This window comes from Gobio gobio, assembly GCF_949357685.1.
Source record: "Gobio gobio genome assembly, chromosome: 5".
In the NCBI taxonomy this organism is placed as follows: domain Eukaryota; kingdom Metazoa; phylum Chordata; class Actinopteri; order Cypriniformes; family Gobionidae; genus Gobio; species Gobio gobio.
The window spans coordinates 55,783,851-55,797,453 of NC_137101.1; the positions used below are offsets into that span (position 1 = coordinate 55,783,851).

Sequence of the window (13,603 nt, forward strand, 5' to 3'; positions counted from 1 at the left end):
CTATGTTGCTACAGCTTTCTATAATTTTCACTTGTTGCCGGGTTTAAAGTGTTAATTCACCCAAAAATGAATTTGGTTTAATACACATTTTCAAACAGATTGAATTTATGTTTTTATTCACATAAACATGAATTATCTTCACATTCATTGGTTATGGTAAATTTGAACTAAACAACTCAATTTAAACGGATTATTTTCCTTTGACATAATTTTATTTTTATGAATGCAAGTTTCTGTGCGCTTTTGTGATTTTAGTGTGTGTGTGAACGGGACTTTTATTTTGGTGTGCGGTCGGTGTGACGTCATCAGCCAGCGCTGCTGCTCTGTTGTGATTCGGCTGGAGAAAGGTTTGTGTTTTGAATCATTTAAAGTGTTTAAATCTATGAAAACCCTTCTGAGAACTGTGTAGTCTGTATAGTTTTTACATGAACTGTAAAACGAGTGCTTTTGAACATTGTAATGCTTAATCTAACACGTTATTTTTGTGAGTAAAGCTCATCCATACATGATTAACATGTCTCATTTCGCTCCCTGTATCGTCAGTAAAATAAACAATATAATTTACTTGTGATAATTCATTTAGACTACTTATTTATTTGGTGGTTTATTTACTCCTTTGTATAATTATTAACTTACTATCATGGGGAATGAGTCAAACAGAAAGTGAAAGTATAAGTGAGCAGCTTTTGACCTCTGTAACTGTATTTACAGAGCATTCATTCTCTCAGACACAACGAGCTGAATCTACCTCAACACATAATGAAAGCGCTTTATCAACTGTCTTAAATCATTGCATTAATATTTCTCTTGTGTCCCATACATTAACAATAGTGGAAAATATAAAAATCAAGTTTTCAAAGTCAGTGTTTGATATAAAGCTGCTTTTGGTTTTCATCAATGACGTGATGTATAATCTTATAATGATTTTTCTGCTGTTCGAGCCTGTGAAAGACTTATTATATAATTGATAATCATATTATTAATAATTATTTGTTATAGTAAGTCATTCAAATGTTTTGTTAATGTGACAATGCGAGTAATGATATCGTTTTCATCTCGAACAACTAGTTTGTTTCTTTTATAACAAGCTCTCTTGACAATGTGTGATTTTAGATCAACTTGCAGTGGGATGTAGTTTTGTGGTCTGTTTTAAATAATATTCATTGGCGACTTCAGTCCTCACACGCATGTGTCCGTGTCGATTATGTGGTGATGTCATAATGAAATTAAGTGTTGGCCTTAATATTAATTTGATAATATTGGCTATATTGTCAAAGGCATCGGCTATTGGTGATATCTCTGACTATCATCAGAGTCTGACTCTCACTCATTAAGTGCATGAAATGTCTGACATGCAACACTTCATATTTAGTACTTGTTTATATTTTTATACAACTCAAGCAGGCCTATTGAATGTGTAAACAAATATATGAGAGAAAACTAAATAACAAATCAGCTTCATAGCAGAGGGCTTAATTATTTTTTCTTTCTGTTAATTGTTCTCATCTTAAACAGGACAAAGCACTATTATAAAGATGGCGTTTATTAAAGAGGAGAGTGAAGACGTGAAGATTGAAGAAACATTGAGAGTGAAAGATGAAGAAACTGAGGAACAAACAGGTTGGTTTCATTCTCAAAGCTGAACTCTGTCATTTGATCATTATTAAAATGTCCAGCTCTCCAGAAATTAATTAAAAAACTGGTTTAATTTGACATGGAGAGGGTCATGTTGAGATCACATGCCCAGATGTGATTATGACGTCATTCATTAAATTAGGAAAAATAATACAGAAGTTGTCTAAACAAAACAGCTATCTTGTGTAGGGCTGTCACTATCAATCATTTTTTTTTTATGTGGTAATAAAAATAGACCTAAGCAAAGACTTAAGCCAGAGCCCGTCTACGGAGAGCCTGCCCACTCCCTATTAAGCCCTGTTGTACCGAATTTTGGTTGTAGTACCACCAGAGTTCCACTGGGGGCGATCGCCATGAGTGCAAAATGAATGGAAGTCAATGGGGCTTGACGGCTAAATTTGTCTCTTTCACCCGATTGCCGTTGAGAAATCTCAGAAATGATTGTAGATTTTGCAAGTTCAACATGGGTTTTAGGTCGAAAGTTGAATGAACGAGTACTTATGTCCTTTTGATTTCTTACAGGTTGAGTTGTTGTTGTCCATAACACGCTAGCATTCTGCTAATGAACGCTGATTGGTCAGTGAAGGACTGATTACGACCAGAGATCCCGCTTGATGGCATCGTGTCATCTGAAGCGGGACCAGAAACAAACAAAACAAAAACTCTTCTAGCACGTGTATTTACCTGTGTCAGCTGTGTTGTCGATGCCTCGAGAGAAAAGAAAGTGCAGAGCGCGAAAGCACCAGAGCGACTGAAGGATTGCCGTTAAGCAGTATCTCTGGTCGTACATGTGTATGACGTCATTGACACTTTAAAAGACTTTTTAAAGCAAATAAGTGACTCTAAAAAATCTAACACCCAGCAATGTGTAATTTATTTGCATTTCCTTTCGAATACAACATTCAAATTACTAGATAAAAAATTATATCCTGAGAAAAGTGGATTTTTATTGGTATAGCGCCATAGACCTCCATTCATTCTGCACTCGTCCTGTGAGCGCCCTCATATGGAATCAGAGAGGAACTGCAACCAGTTCAGAAGCCGGAAGTTCAGTGAGAGTGAAACTTCTCGCCATATTAGACATTCTCTGCTTAAGCCTATAAAATTACTTAAAATACATATACAATAACAATGAGGCAATAATATTTGGTTCAAATAATGTATCAAAAGCGAGTAATCATATGGTTTTATAGAACAATACTGTTAAAATACATAATATACAAAATATAAGCAATCATTGTGTGTACATTATGTATTATAACAAATGCCAGCAGTCTGGTGTTGTTACACTTTACAGCAGATCAATTTTGACCAAACAACATTTAAATCAAATGTTCACTTAATCTTTAATATTTGTCCACTTCTTTATGATATAAATCCTGCAGCCTCTTTAATTTATTGAACAAGAACATGTGGACGTCAAAACTCAGAGTGAAGGTTTAAACTTTAATTTTGAAATTGTGATGAACAGCTGCATGTTTAGAAACATATTGATGTTTTCTCCTGTGCTGGTGTAGGTTTATGAATGATTGACCTTACAGCTCTGGTGAAGTGGCGCACATTGTGATGAACAACAGATGAATGTAATAACCGTACTCGCAGCACATTCAGAGATGGAGTTTGAGATGCTCGATGCATGTAAATGAGAACACTATACGTGGAGCAGAACGGAGAAGCTCAGACGCACACAAGTAGCTTTTACACGCATGAGATGAAGTGCATATTAAACCCACGGGGATTATTTCAACAATAAACCTTAAGAAAACATGAGATCAAGTAACATTTGTACCACACGTATCACTTGCAACAAAACACATTTTATATTATTTTACATTTGATTATTTGATTTATTTCTAAATAACTCTTTAGTAGCCTATTTGGTGCACTTTAAAGGGATAGTTCACCCAAAAATGAAAATCCTGTCATCATTTACTCGCCCTCATGATGTTCCAAACCTGTATGAGCTGCTTTGTTCTGCTAAATTAATAATTAGGCTATAATCTATTAATTAACCTGTCTAATGTCTAAAAATATAATAATTCTGTCTGCCAAGCTCTGATAATGTATGGAATATTATAATATATTATCTATTAAAAAACAACAGCCTTTAGAAGCACGGATGTGTCTCGCACCGCATGCTGCTTTAAGTCAGACCGTCTGAGCAACTGAAGGAGACACCCCTCGCTCAGGGTTGCCAGGTTTTTGAAACAGAACCTGCCCAATTACTACTCAAAACGAGCCCAAAACGAGCCCAATCGCGTTTCAGGGGGGGTTCTCCGGTAAAAATCGAGTTGGGGGGGTGGGGGTGGGGGGTTGTAAAATATGTGTTTTTTGGTAGGGTTGCCTGCTAAAATTCACTTTCCCGGGGCCAAATATCACATAATTGGGGTCACTTCAACCCGCTGATATGAAAAACAGCCCGCAGCAACAGTGTAGAAGTAGCCCAACACTGCCCTCGCTGCAGCCTGTAGTACAATGACGTAGCTGGATCAGATCCAATACGTACTGGATGGGGGGGTGTTTTGGCAACGTCACAGACACATACGCAGTACCGATCTCTGGGTTGGCGCCAGCACCTGATTTGGTGGCGCTGGAGGAAAATTTATCATAAAGTTAATTTAATCATAAAATTACTATTGTTTTGTGCAGTTACTAATAATAGTACATGTTTGTTTATTGGAAATTTAACAGTGAAAATGTACTTTTTATTATTATTTTTTTATTATTATTATTATTATTATTATTAACTTTTATTAACAACAGTAATGTGCAAAAAACTCATTTTTAAGGAAAATGTTAATATTCCACTCTTATTAAATGTAATATAGTTTTTCTATAGTATCATACTGAACTAAAAGGAGCACTCTTTACTTGTTTTCTGTGTAATCCAGTCACAATTTGAAGAAAAGTTTTTGTTTTCCATGAGACTTTGTGACTTCCTACTTTTTTCCATATATTAAAGAGTGGAAATGGCTAATAAGTCAATTAAGTCAATTAAGCCACCACCTACTGGTTATTGTGGTAATTTCATGTTTTTTTTTGTTTTGTTTTTAAATAAAAGTGCTTTTTTTAGTAGCCTAGCGCGGTTCTGTTCCGCTTTCGTTTTGTTTGCCGTTCCATGTTTCACATATGTAACAGAAATGTCAGCTCTTATCACCAGTGCGACCTCTAACCAGATTCAGTCACACCAGCAGGAAAAAAGGTTGCAAAAAGCGACCATTTAGTCTGGAGCCCTGCACTGGTCTTAAGTGACATGAATGCTCAATATTGTATTTAGATGATGATCTATCCTGTGAAGTAGTAGTACTGATAAATAGTAGTAAGTAATTATTGATGAATAAGTCATTATTTACATAAATGTGATGCTTAAGTTATCCTACTTTCTCTCTACATACATGCAAAATAGTTATGTAAGTAATGTTGTTTTAACAACATTTTAAATCACAATGTTAGAGCTTTTAAACCTAAATTTGACCTAAATTAATAGCATGTCGTCACCACAAGTTTTATTATTTTTAAATGCGTGTATATAGAACATTTTAAAATAAAGCCATTTTATTTTATTCAGGTCATATTTGCTGTTGAGTGGAGGCAAAAATCAGTCCAGTAATTGTCTCTGTAATTTTAATCCTAAAGGTACAATACAATAAGGTCTGTAAAATACTTAAAATACCAGCACACATTCAAGGGAAAATGCAAAAATAATAACAACACCAAGCATCATTATGCATTAATGATATTTTTTTGGTAAGAGTTACTTCTTTGGAGTTCCGTCCGAAGAACCCCTTCAAAACACAGAGTTCAAGCCACCTTTCAAAAGCCATTTTTATCCTTTTTTCACATGGCCCGGTTGAAGTCTCTTTTTTTCTGTAGCCACTCCAAAGTCTTTTGCATTTTACAACGGGTGAATCTCCAGTTGTCACTGGTGGTTGTCGTTAGGCCTGTCACAATAACAAATTTTGCTGGACGATAAATTGGCCAAGAAATTATTGCGATAAACAATAATATTGTTGTTCTGAGACCATTTTCATCTAAAATAATGATAATGGCATAATAATGCAGGTATACACCTTTTCAAAGATCAATAAACGTTATTAATAAAGACTTATTTCTAAAGAGTATTTAACATTGAAAACAGAAAACATTTTAAATATCCACAATAAATGAGAAAAACAATAAAAGCAATGGACTCTCAGTCTGTTAACAAAAATGCACTTGAATAAATACCAAAAACAATAAATAAAATGGATGAAAACTGCAACGGATGATTGTGTATTAGGTGCATATTAGGGGTGGCACAGGTCACAAAACCCACGGTTCGGTTCGTATCACGGTTTTAGGGTCATGGTTTTCGGTTCTGGACGGTTCTTGTTGTTGTTTTTTCTTTTAATTGTTTACCAGGGTGGCTGCGGGTCCTTAAAAAGTCTTAACCCGTTTAATCCCAAATTTTTTCTTGCAATTTGAGTACATGCAATTTACTCCTTAGACCTCCCTAACACACAAACTTTATGCCTTCTTTGATTTTATGTTGGTTAAGTTAGTAAAATATTAGGTTTTATACTCGGTCACAATAGTGACCGGTGGGAAACAGCATAGTCAGAATTCATTCAAATTCTTCAATTAGACCTATTTACAAATTTAAAATAACAGTAACATATCCAACATATAAGAATGAGATATGATTAGAATTTACTTCAAAACTTTATTTCTATTGTTCATGTTACACAATGTTTAAACGTACAATAATACAAACACATTTGGCAAACTCATCTGAGGTAGGCTCATTCATTTATGTAAAACAGAAGCCAGGACATGGAAACCATACACCACTCCGCAATAGGGCTCCATATGAAACATGTGACCTGTAGGTGATGAAAGGCTCCACAATTTATACCCAAACCTGATTGGTTTGCACCTGATATATTGCTTGCAACCATGCCTGCATTATAAGGTATCATGCTTTAATCAAGCGATCATTTTGTAAGATTCATTCAGTGCACTGAAGATGGGCCGTACTTTGTAAAAAGGCTCGTTTGTGGCCTCTGAGTTAGGGGAGGTGATGGGGTGGGGCACATCAATTGTTTTTCATGAACATCTGCCCCATCCTCCAGATAGTTCACCTCTGCATTGCAATTCAATAGTCTACCTGGCAAATGGGCCGTTTCACCCTGGTACTCCCAATCTGAGCCATCACTGTCACAATCACTTTCAATTGCCACTTTTTCAAGTGTAGGGATGATGGTTATCAGTGTTTCCCACACATAGGCTAATTCGTGGCGGTGCGCCACAGAATCAACACCAGCCGCCACATATTGCGTGTCGTTATTCATTCACTTTTTTACGCTATTTAAAACACGCAGCGTGTTTGTTCATTTCCTTCCCCCGCTCTCCCTCCATCTCTCTGTCACTCATGCGTCTCTTGATATTAACCTGCTTTTGATATTAAAGTCTAAGCTTTTAAAATTTAATACGAAATGCAAACAATAAATAGCGTTTTGGCGCTAATGTATAACAGTTAAAGCCAGAGGCGTTGAAAAACAGAGTTGCGACCTGCTCTCATCTCCCGGCGCGCGGTCATGTGGTTCACGGAGCGCTCAATAGTTATAAACAAACCCGCGCTGTCAATACATTTGAATGGCTTAAGTCGCGGATACACAACATTTTCACTGTACAGGTGTTTGCAGCACGTTTTGGTACTGTACAGCATAGTGTGCATTGATTATTACATCAACAACATTTACAGGAGCATTTTATTGATGATATATATAGTGATGATAGACCCAACACTGTTACATTAATGTCAATGTTTTTCTTGTATTTAGCCCTCATTGCTTACTAATTGTTCACATCATACTCATTGGTGGTCAAATGCGACCATAGACCTTAACTATTTTTTAATTAAATAGCCTATATATGCTATATTTTAGTTTAATAATATTTATTTAATATTTTGATGATATATTTTGGTAATAAATAGGCCTACTATTTGTGCAATAATTGTGGTCCATTAATGACCACTTAAAATATTTTGTATTATTTATATTACAATTAGTGTAGTAATTAAGGTTAAAATAGAGAATTCCAATGCAAAGAGGCCTGTATGGCTCTTTAATAAATATACGGTACTAATAAATAATATGTATCTAGTTGCTCAAAGTATTGCAGATCATATCTTCTTACTTATTTTTAGGTTTTGCATTTGAATAAATATTTATACATGATCAAACACTAGATTTCTTTAAATGTGAAATTTTAAAAAGTTAATAACTTACATCCTAATATTTTGAATAATACTTAAGCACACAAAAGTGAATATTATTTGAATGTGAGCAAGTATAATTTAAGAAAAGTTTAAAATAGTTAAACTTATTTTTCCTTATATGTACAGTAGGCTATATAAATATGAATTGATACTGAATCAAGATTGAAATCGATATTTGTGGCAATCACTGAACCCATCCCCTCCACCCGCCCCATGCCCCCGCCCACCACCACAAAATGGTTTCTAATCTGTGGGAAACACTGGTTATGCTGCACACAGCACTTGGGGGTCACATTCTTCTAGGATGTCCAACACATCTGATAGTTTTTGGGCGTTTTCACACCTACCTTGTTTGGTCCGGATTTTCAGACTTTTCAGTTTGGTCCGAATCAAAATTTCAGGTGTGAAACATTTACATTTACATTTACATTTAGTCATTTAGCAGACGCTTTTATCCAAAGCGACTTACAAATGAGAGCAATAGAAGCAACTACAACAGTCAGAGGCTACAGTATGCAAGTGCTGAAACAAGTCTCAGTTAATCTAACACAGAACACACAGGATTTTTTTTTTTTTTTTTTTTTTTTTTTTTTTTTTTTTTTTTTTTTAAATAAATTAGACAGACAGAAAAATGAATAGAATGTTAAGTGCTATTCTTGATTGGTCAGGTGCTGCTGGAAGAGATGCGTCTTTAGATGTTTTTTGAAAATGGCTACAGACTCGGCTGCTCGAATTGAGATAGGCAGGTCATTCCACCAGGTGGGGGCAGTCCAGGAAAAGGTCCGTGACAGTGATTTCATGCCTCTCTGGTATGGCACCACAAGGCGTCGTTCACTGGTAGAACGCAAACTCCTGGAGGGTGTGTATGTCTGAACAAGCGAGTTAAGGTAAATTGGTGCAGAGCCAGTGGTTGCTTTGAAGGCGAGTACCAGTGCCTTGAATTTGATGCGAGTGGCTATTGGTAGCCAGTGGAGTCTGATGAAGAGAGGCGTGACGTGCGCTCTCTTCGGCTCGTTAAAGATCACTCTCGCCGCTGCATTCTGGATCAGTTGCAAGGGTTTGATAGTGCATGCCGGAAGGCCTGCTAGAAGAGCATTACAGTAGTCCAGTCTGGAGAGAACAAGAGCTTGGACCAAGAGTTGTGTGGCCTTCTCTGATAGGAAGGCTCTAATCTTCCTAATGTTGTATAATGCAAATCTGCAGGACCGGGTTGTTGCAGTAATGTGGTCAGTGAATTTTAGCTGATCATCGATCACAACTCCAAGATTCCTGGCTGTCCTGGACGGAGTTATGGTTGATGATCCTAGCTGAATGGAGAGATTGTGATGAAGTGCTGGGTTGGCTGAGACCACAAGCAGTTCAGTCTTTGCAAGGTTGAGTTGCAGGTGATGCTCCTTCATCCAGGCAGAAATGTCTGTTAGGCAGGCAGCAATACGAACACCAACCGTGGGATCATCTGGTTGAAATGAGAGGTAGAGTTGAGTGTCGTCTGCATAGCAGTGATAGGAAAAGCCATGTTTCTGAATGACCGATCCCAGTGATGACATGTAGATGGAGAAGAGAAGTGGTCCAAGCACTGAGCCCTGTGGAACTCCAGTGGCTAGATGATGTGACTTAGACACTTCACCTCTCCATGACACCCTGAAGGACCTACCTGAGAGGTAAGACTTGAACCACTGGAGAGCAGTTCCTGAGATGCCCATCTTCATGAGAGTTGACAGGAGGATCTGGTGGTTAACTGTGTCAAAAGCAGCAGACAAATCCAGTAAGATAAGTACTGTGGATCTGGAAGCCGCTCTTGCCTGCCTCAGTGCCTCCGTAACCGAGAGCAGGGCAGTCTCAGTTGAGTGGCCGCTTTTGAAGCCTGATTGGTTGATATCCAGGAGGTTGTTCTGTTCAAGAAACGTAGAGAGCTGGTTAAAAACAACTCGCTCGAGTGTCTTTGCAATGAAAGGCAGAAGCGATACCGGTCTGTAGTTTTCTAAAAGTGCTGGGTTCATAGAGTGTTTCTTAAGCAGTGGGGTTACCCGAGCCTGCTTAAATGCTGTGGGGAAAGTCCCGGTGTGAAGAGAGGTGTTGACAATGTGAGTGAGTGCAGGAGTAACAGAAGAAGAAATGGCCTGAAGGAGGTGAGTGGGGATAGGGTCAAGTGGACAGGTAGTGGGGTGGTTGGAAAGGATGAGTTTGGAGACTTCAGCTTCAGAGAGCAGAGAAAAGGAGGGGAGTGTATGTGTTATGGTTGTTGAGATGTGCGTGTCGGTTTGTGGTGCGGAGAATTGGCTGCTGATGGAGGAGGTTTTTTGTGTGAAAAATGATGCAAAGTCATCAGCTGTAAGAGTTGATGAAGGAGGGAGGGGGGGAGGACAGAGGAGCGAAGAGAACGTTCTGAAGAGTGCACGAGAGTCAGAGCAGTTGTGTATTTTGTTGTGATAGTATGTAGATTTAGCAGTGGAGACATTAGCAGAGAAAGAAGCGAGAAGAGACTGATACAGGGTCAGGTCAGTAGTGTTTTTAGTTTTGCGCCACTTCCTCTCTGCCGCCCGGAGCCCAGAGCGATGTTCGCGGAGAACATCAGACAGCCAGGGGGCAGAGGGAGTGGTGCGGGCTGGCCTGGATGAAACGGGACAGAAGTTGTCTAAGCAAGATGTAAGAGTGGAGCAAAGAGTGTCAGTAGCACTGTTAGTGTCCAGTGCTGAGAACTGAGCAGGTGGAGGGAGTGAGGAGGAAACCATAGTGGATAGACGGGAGGGAGAGAGTGAGCGTAGATTACGCCGAAAGGTAATCAGCGGAGGAGTGTGTGTTGTGTTAGGAGTTAGTAGGAGGTTAAGAGTGATGAGAAAGTGATCTGAGGTGTGTAAAGGAGTAACTAAAGTGACGTCTGTGGAGCAGCAGCGTGTGTAGATAAGATCAAGATGGTTACCTGATTTATGAGTAGCTGTAGTAGATACTCGCTTAAGATCAAATGAGGTCAGAAGAGTGGTGAAGTCTGCAGCCTGGGGTTTATCAAGGTGAATGTTGAAGTCACCGAGCAGTACCAGAGGAGTGCCATCCTCAGGGAAGTGAGAGAGTAACATATCCAATTCCTCCAGGAAGTTACCCAGTTGACCTGGAGGACGATAAATAACTACAACATGGATTTTAGCAGGGTGAGTGACAGTGATTGAGTGTGATTCAAATGAGCAGTTGCCAGATAGAGAAGGGATGGGCTCAAATATCCAATCCTTTGAGATGAGCAGACCAGTACCTCCGCCCCTCCCAATCTGGCGAGAGGTGTGTGAAAAAGAGAAATTATTTGAGAGAGCTGCAGGAGTGGCAGTGTCTTCTGGTTTGATCCAGGTTTCAGTTAGAGCCATGAGACTGAGATGTGAATGAGTGGAAATAGATGAAATAAAGTCTGCTTTGTTTACAGCAGACTGGCAATTCCAGAGACCAATTGGAATGGACATTAATGTAGCAGAGGAAATGGGTACACTACGCAGATTATTAGGATTACGGCGTCTAAAATGTACAGAGCGTGATTTACGGGTGTGTGTGATAATAGTAGAGATTTGGAAGCACATTGTGAATACGGGTCAGAGAAATTAGCAGATGAAAACAAGCAAAAACACAAAAGTGGACAAAGTATATATATATAGCTATACTCAAGTGCCTTGTCGGTGTCCTTGCTCGAGTGGAGTCGCGCAGAGTAGAGTCGAATGGTCTTTACACTCTTCGGTCTTCACACGAGGAGGGCTTCACACGAGGGCTGCCGCTTCCGCTGCCGCGGAGTACTACTCAATTTATACTCGCATTAAATGTCGTTATTGAATACAGCTGGCTACTCCCAGTGAAACGCGTTAGTTCGCACGAGGTCAAACAATAACAAACCAGACTACAACAAACAGCCAACTACAGCAAACAGACAGCGTTCTAAAGAACAGCTGAACTACAGATCAAATGAGGAAAATGTAAACAGAACTCACACACTAGCTGTTTTCCCTGATGTTCGATGCTTCTCTCTGACTCAAAGTAAACAATGAACGCTCTATATAGCACGCTGGCTTATGGCCACGCCCAGTGAAACGCGTTAGTTCGCACAAGGTCAAACAATAACAAACCAGACTACAACAAACAGCCAACTACAGCAAACAGACAGCGTTCTAAAGAACAGCTGAACTACAGATCAAATGAGGAAAATGTAAACAGAACTCACACACTAGCTGTTTTCCCTGATGCTCGATGCTTCTCTCTGACTCAAAGTAAACAATGAACGCTCTATATAGCACGCTGGCTTATGGCCACGCCCAGTGAAACGCGTTAGTTCGCACGAGGTCAAACAATAACAAACCAGACTACAACAAACAGCCAACTACAGCAAACAGACAGCGTTCTAAAGAACAGCTGAACTACAGATCAAATGAGGAAAATGTAAACAGAACTCACACATTAGCTGTTTTCCCTGATGTTCGATGCTCCTCCCCCGTACCACGGTCCGGACCAAACAGACGAAATTTGGTCCGACGAAAAGAGGTCCAGATCAAACTGAACAAAGGTTCGGTTCGTTTCTAGTGTGAAAGCATTTTCTGTATGGTTCGGACTTTCAGACCATTTACAGGAAGTTCCTGTTTATGTTTAAATATTATAACGTTATTTTTAAATTCAATCTAGGCTACATTGATTATGAAAAGTGAAAAGATGCGCAATATGTCAGTAGACAGAAAGTCAGAAATAATTTTGAACGAAATTTTGTATGATTTTGCTTAGAAAGCATTTCTTTAATGGGAATTTCGTTTTGTATAAATTGTATCTTAATTTTAATCAACGTTTAATCAGATAATTGCCTGGATTTAATAAATAAGAAGCAAATAGTCTATAGCAATAATCACGGGAGCGATCACATGCTTTGCTCATGAACTGGAGCGGGTCTCAAATAAACCGAAACTCAGCAGCTACTTGCCTCACAAACATGAGAAATATGTGTATATAAAGCTTGAAATGTCATTTTTTAAACGTAACGAATAAAAAAATAGTCAAGCAATGCGCACTGTTCAATAGTGGCAACGATATGCGTCCGTTCATTCAACTTGTCAAAGACGCTGACGTCAGACGCACGTCCGTTTACAAACCAATCAATGTCCAGATGCCGCCCACATAGATGATGACGAGTGGACGCAAGTGTGTCATGTAAAGTTCTGTAGTGCGCTCGCATAATTGCAATGTGAAACCAAACCAAAACTAACCGAATATATAAAAAGTATCAAAACATGAACTTCGGTTCGGACCTTGGTGCAGACTTTCAGGTGTGAAAACGCCCTTAAACTGTGTAAAAAAACAAACAAATGATAACTAGGATTAACAGATAAAAACTGTTGTTTCAATTGAAACTGTGTTATATTACCGGTCACAATTGTGACCGTTAACAAATTTACACATCTTACGAGCAAAATATATATGCAGGAGTATAATTCTCAAAATAAATCAGTAGTAGACCCTTTTAAGAATATATGTACAAAATATGGTAGTTCTATTTGTTAATTAAGGTGTTTTACTTATGAGGAAGACATCTTCTTCAAGATGTGCAAGCAGGAAGTAAACTGATCTGGTCATGTGACCTTTCACGCTAGTCACATGACATTGATAGATTTTAATCAAGACAAGATCTATTTTTACATTTAAAAGTTAAATTTCTTGCCCAGAGCCAACAACAACACTTTTAGAGCTTTCAGA

At 38.5% G+C, this 13,603-nt stretch overlaps 1 protein-coding gene across 1 annotated transcript in view; it reads left to right on the top strand.

Moving 5' to 3' along the window:
* Positions 1-291: 291 nt before the first annotated feature.
* The window catches only part of LOC307126129 (uncharacterized protein), a 35,546-nt gene continuing 22,234 nt past the window's right edge, over positions 292-13,603 (top strand). The window contains exons 1-2 of the mRNA XM_079816515.1: positions 292-347; positions 1,516-1,620. Of these exons, the coding sequence (XP_079672641.1) occupies positions 1,536-1,620 (85 nt within the window). The 5' untranslated portion in view covers positions 292-347; positions 1,516-1,535. The remainder of the gene's footprint in view (positions 348-1,515; positions 1,621-13,603) is intronic.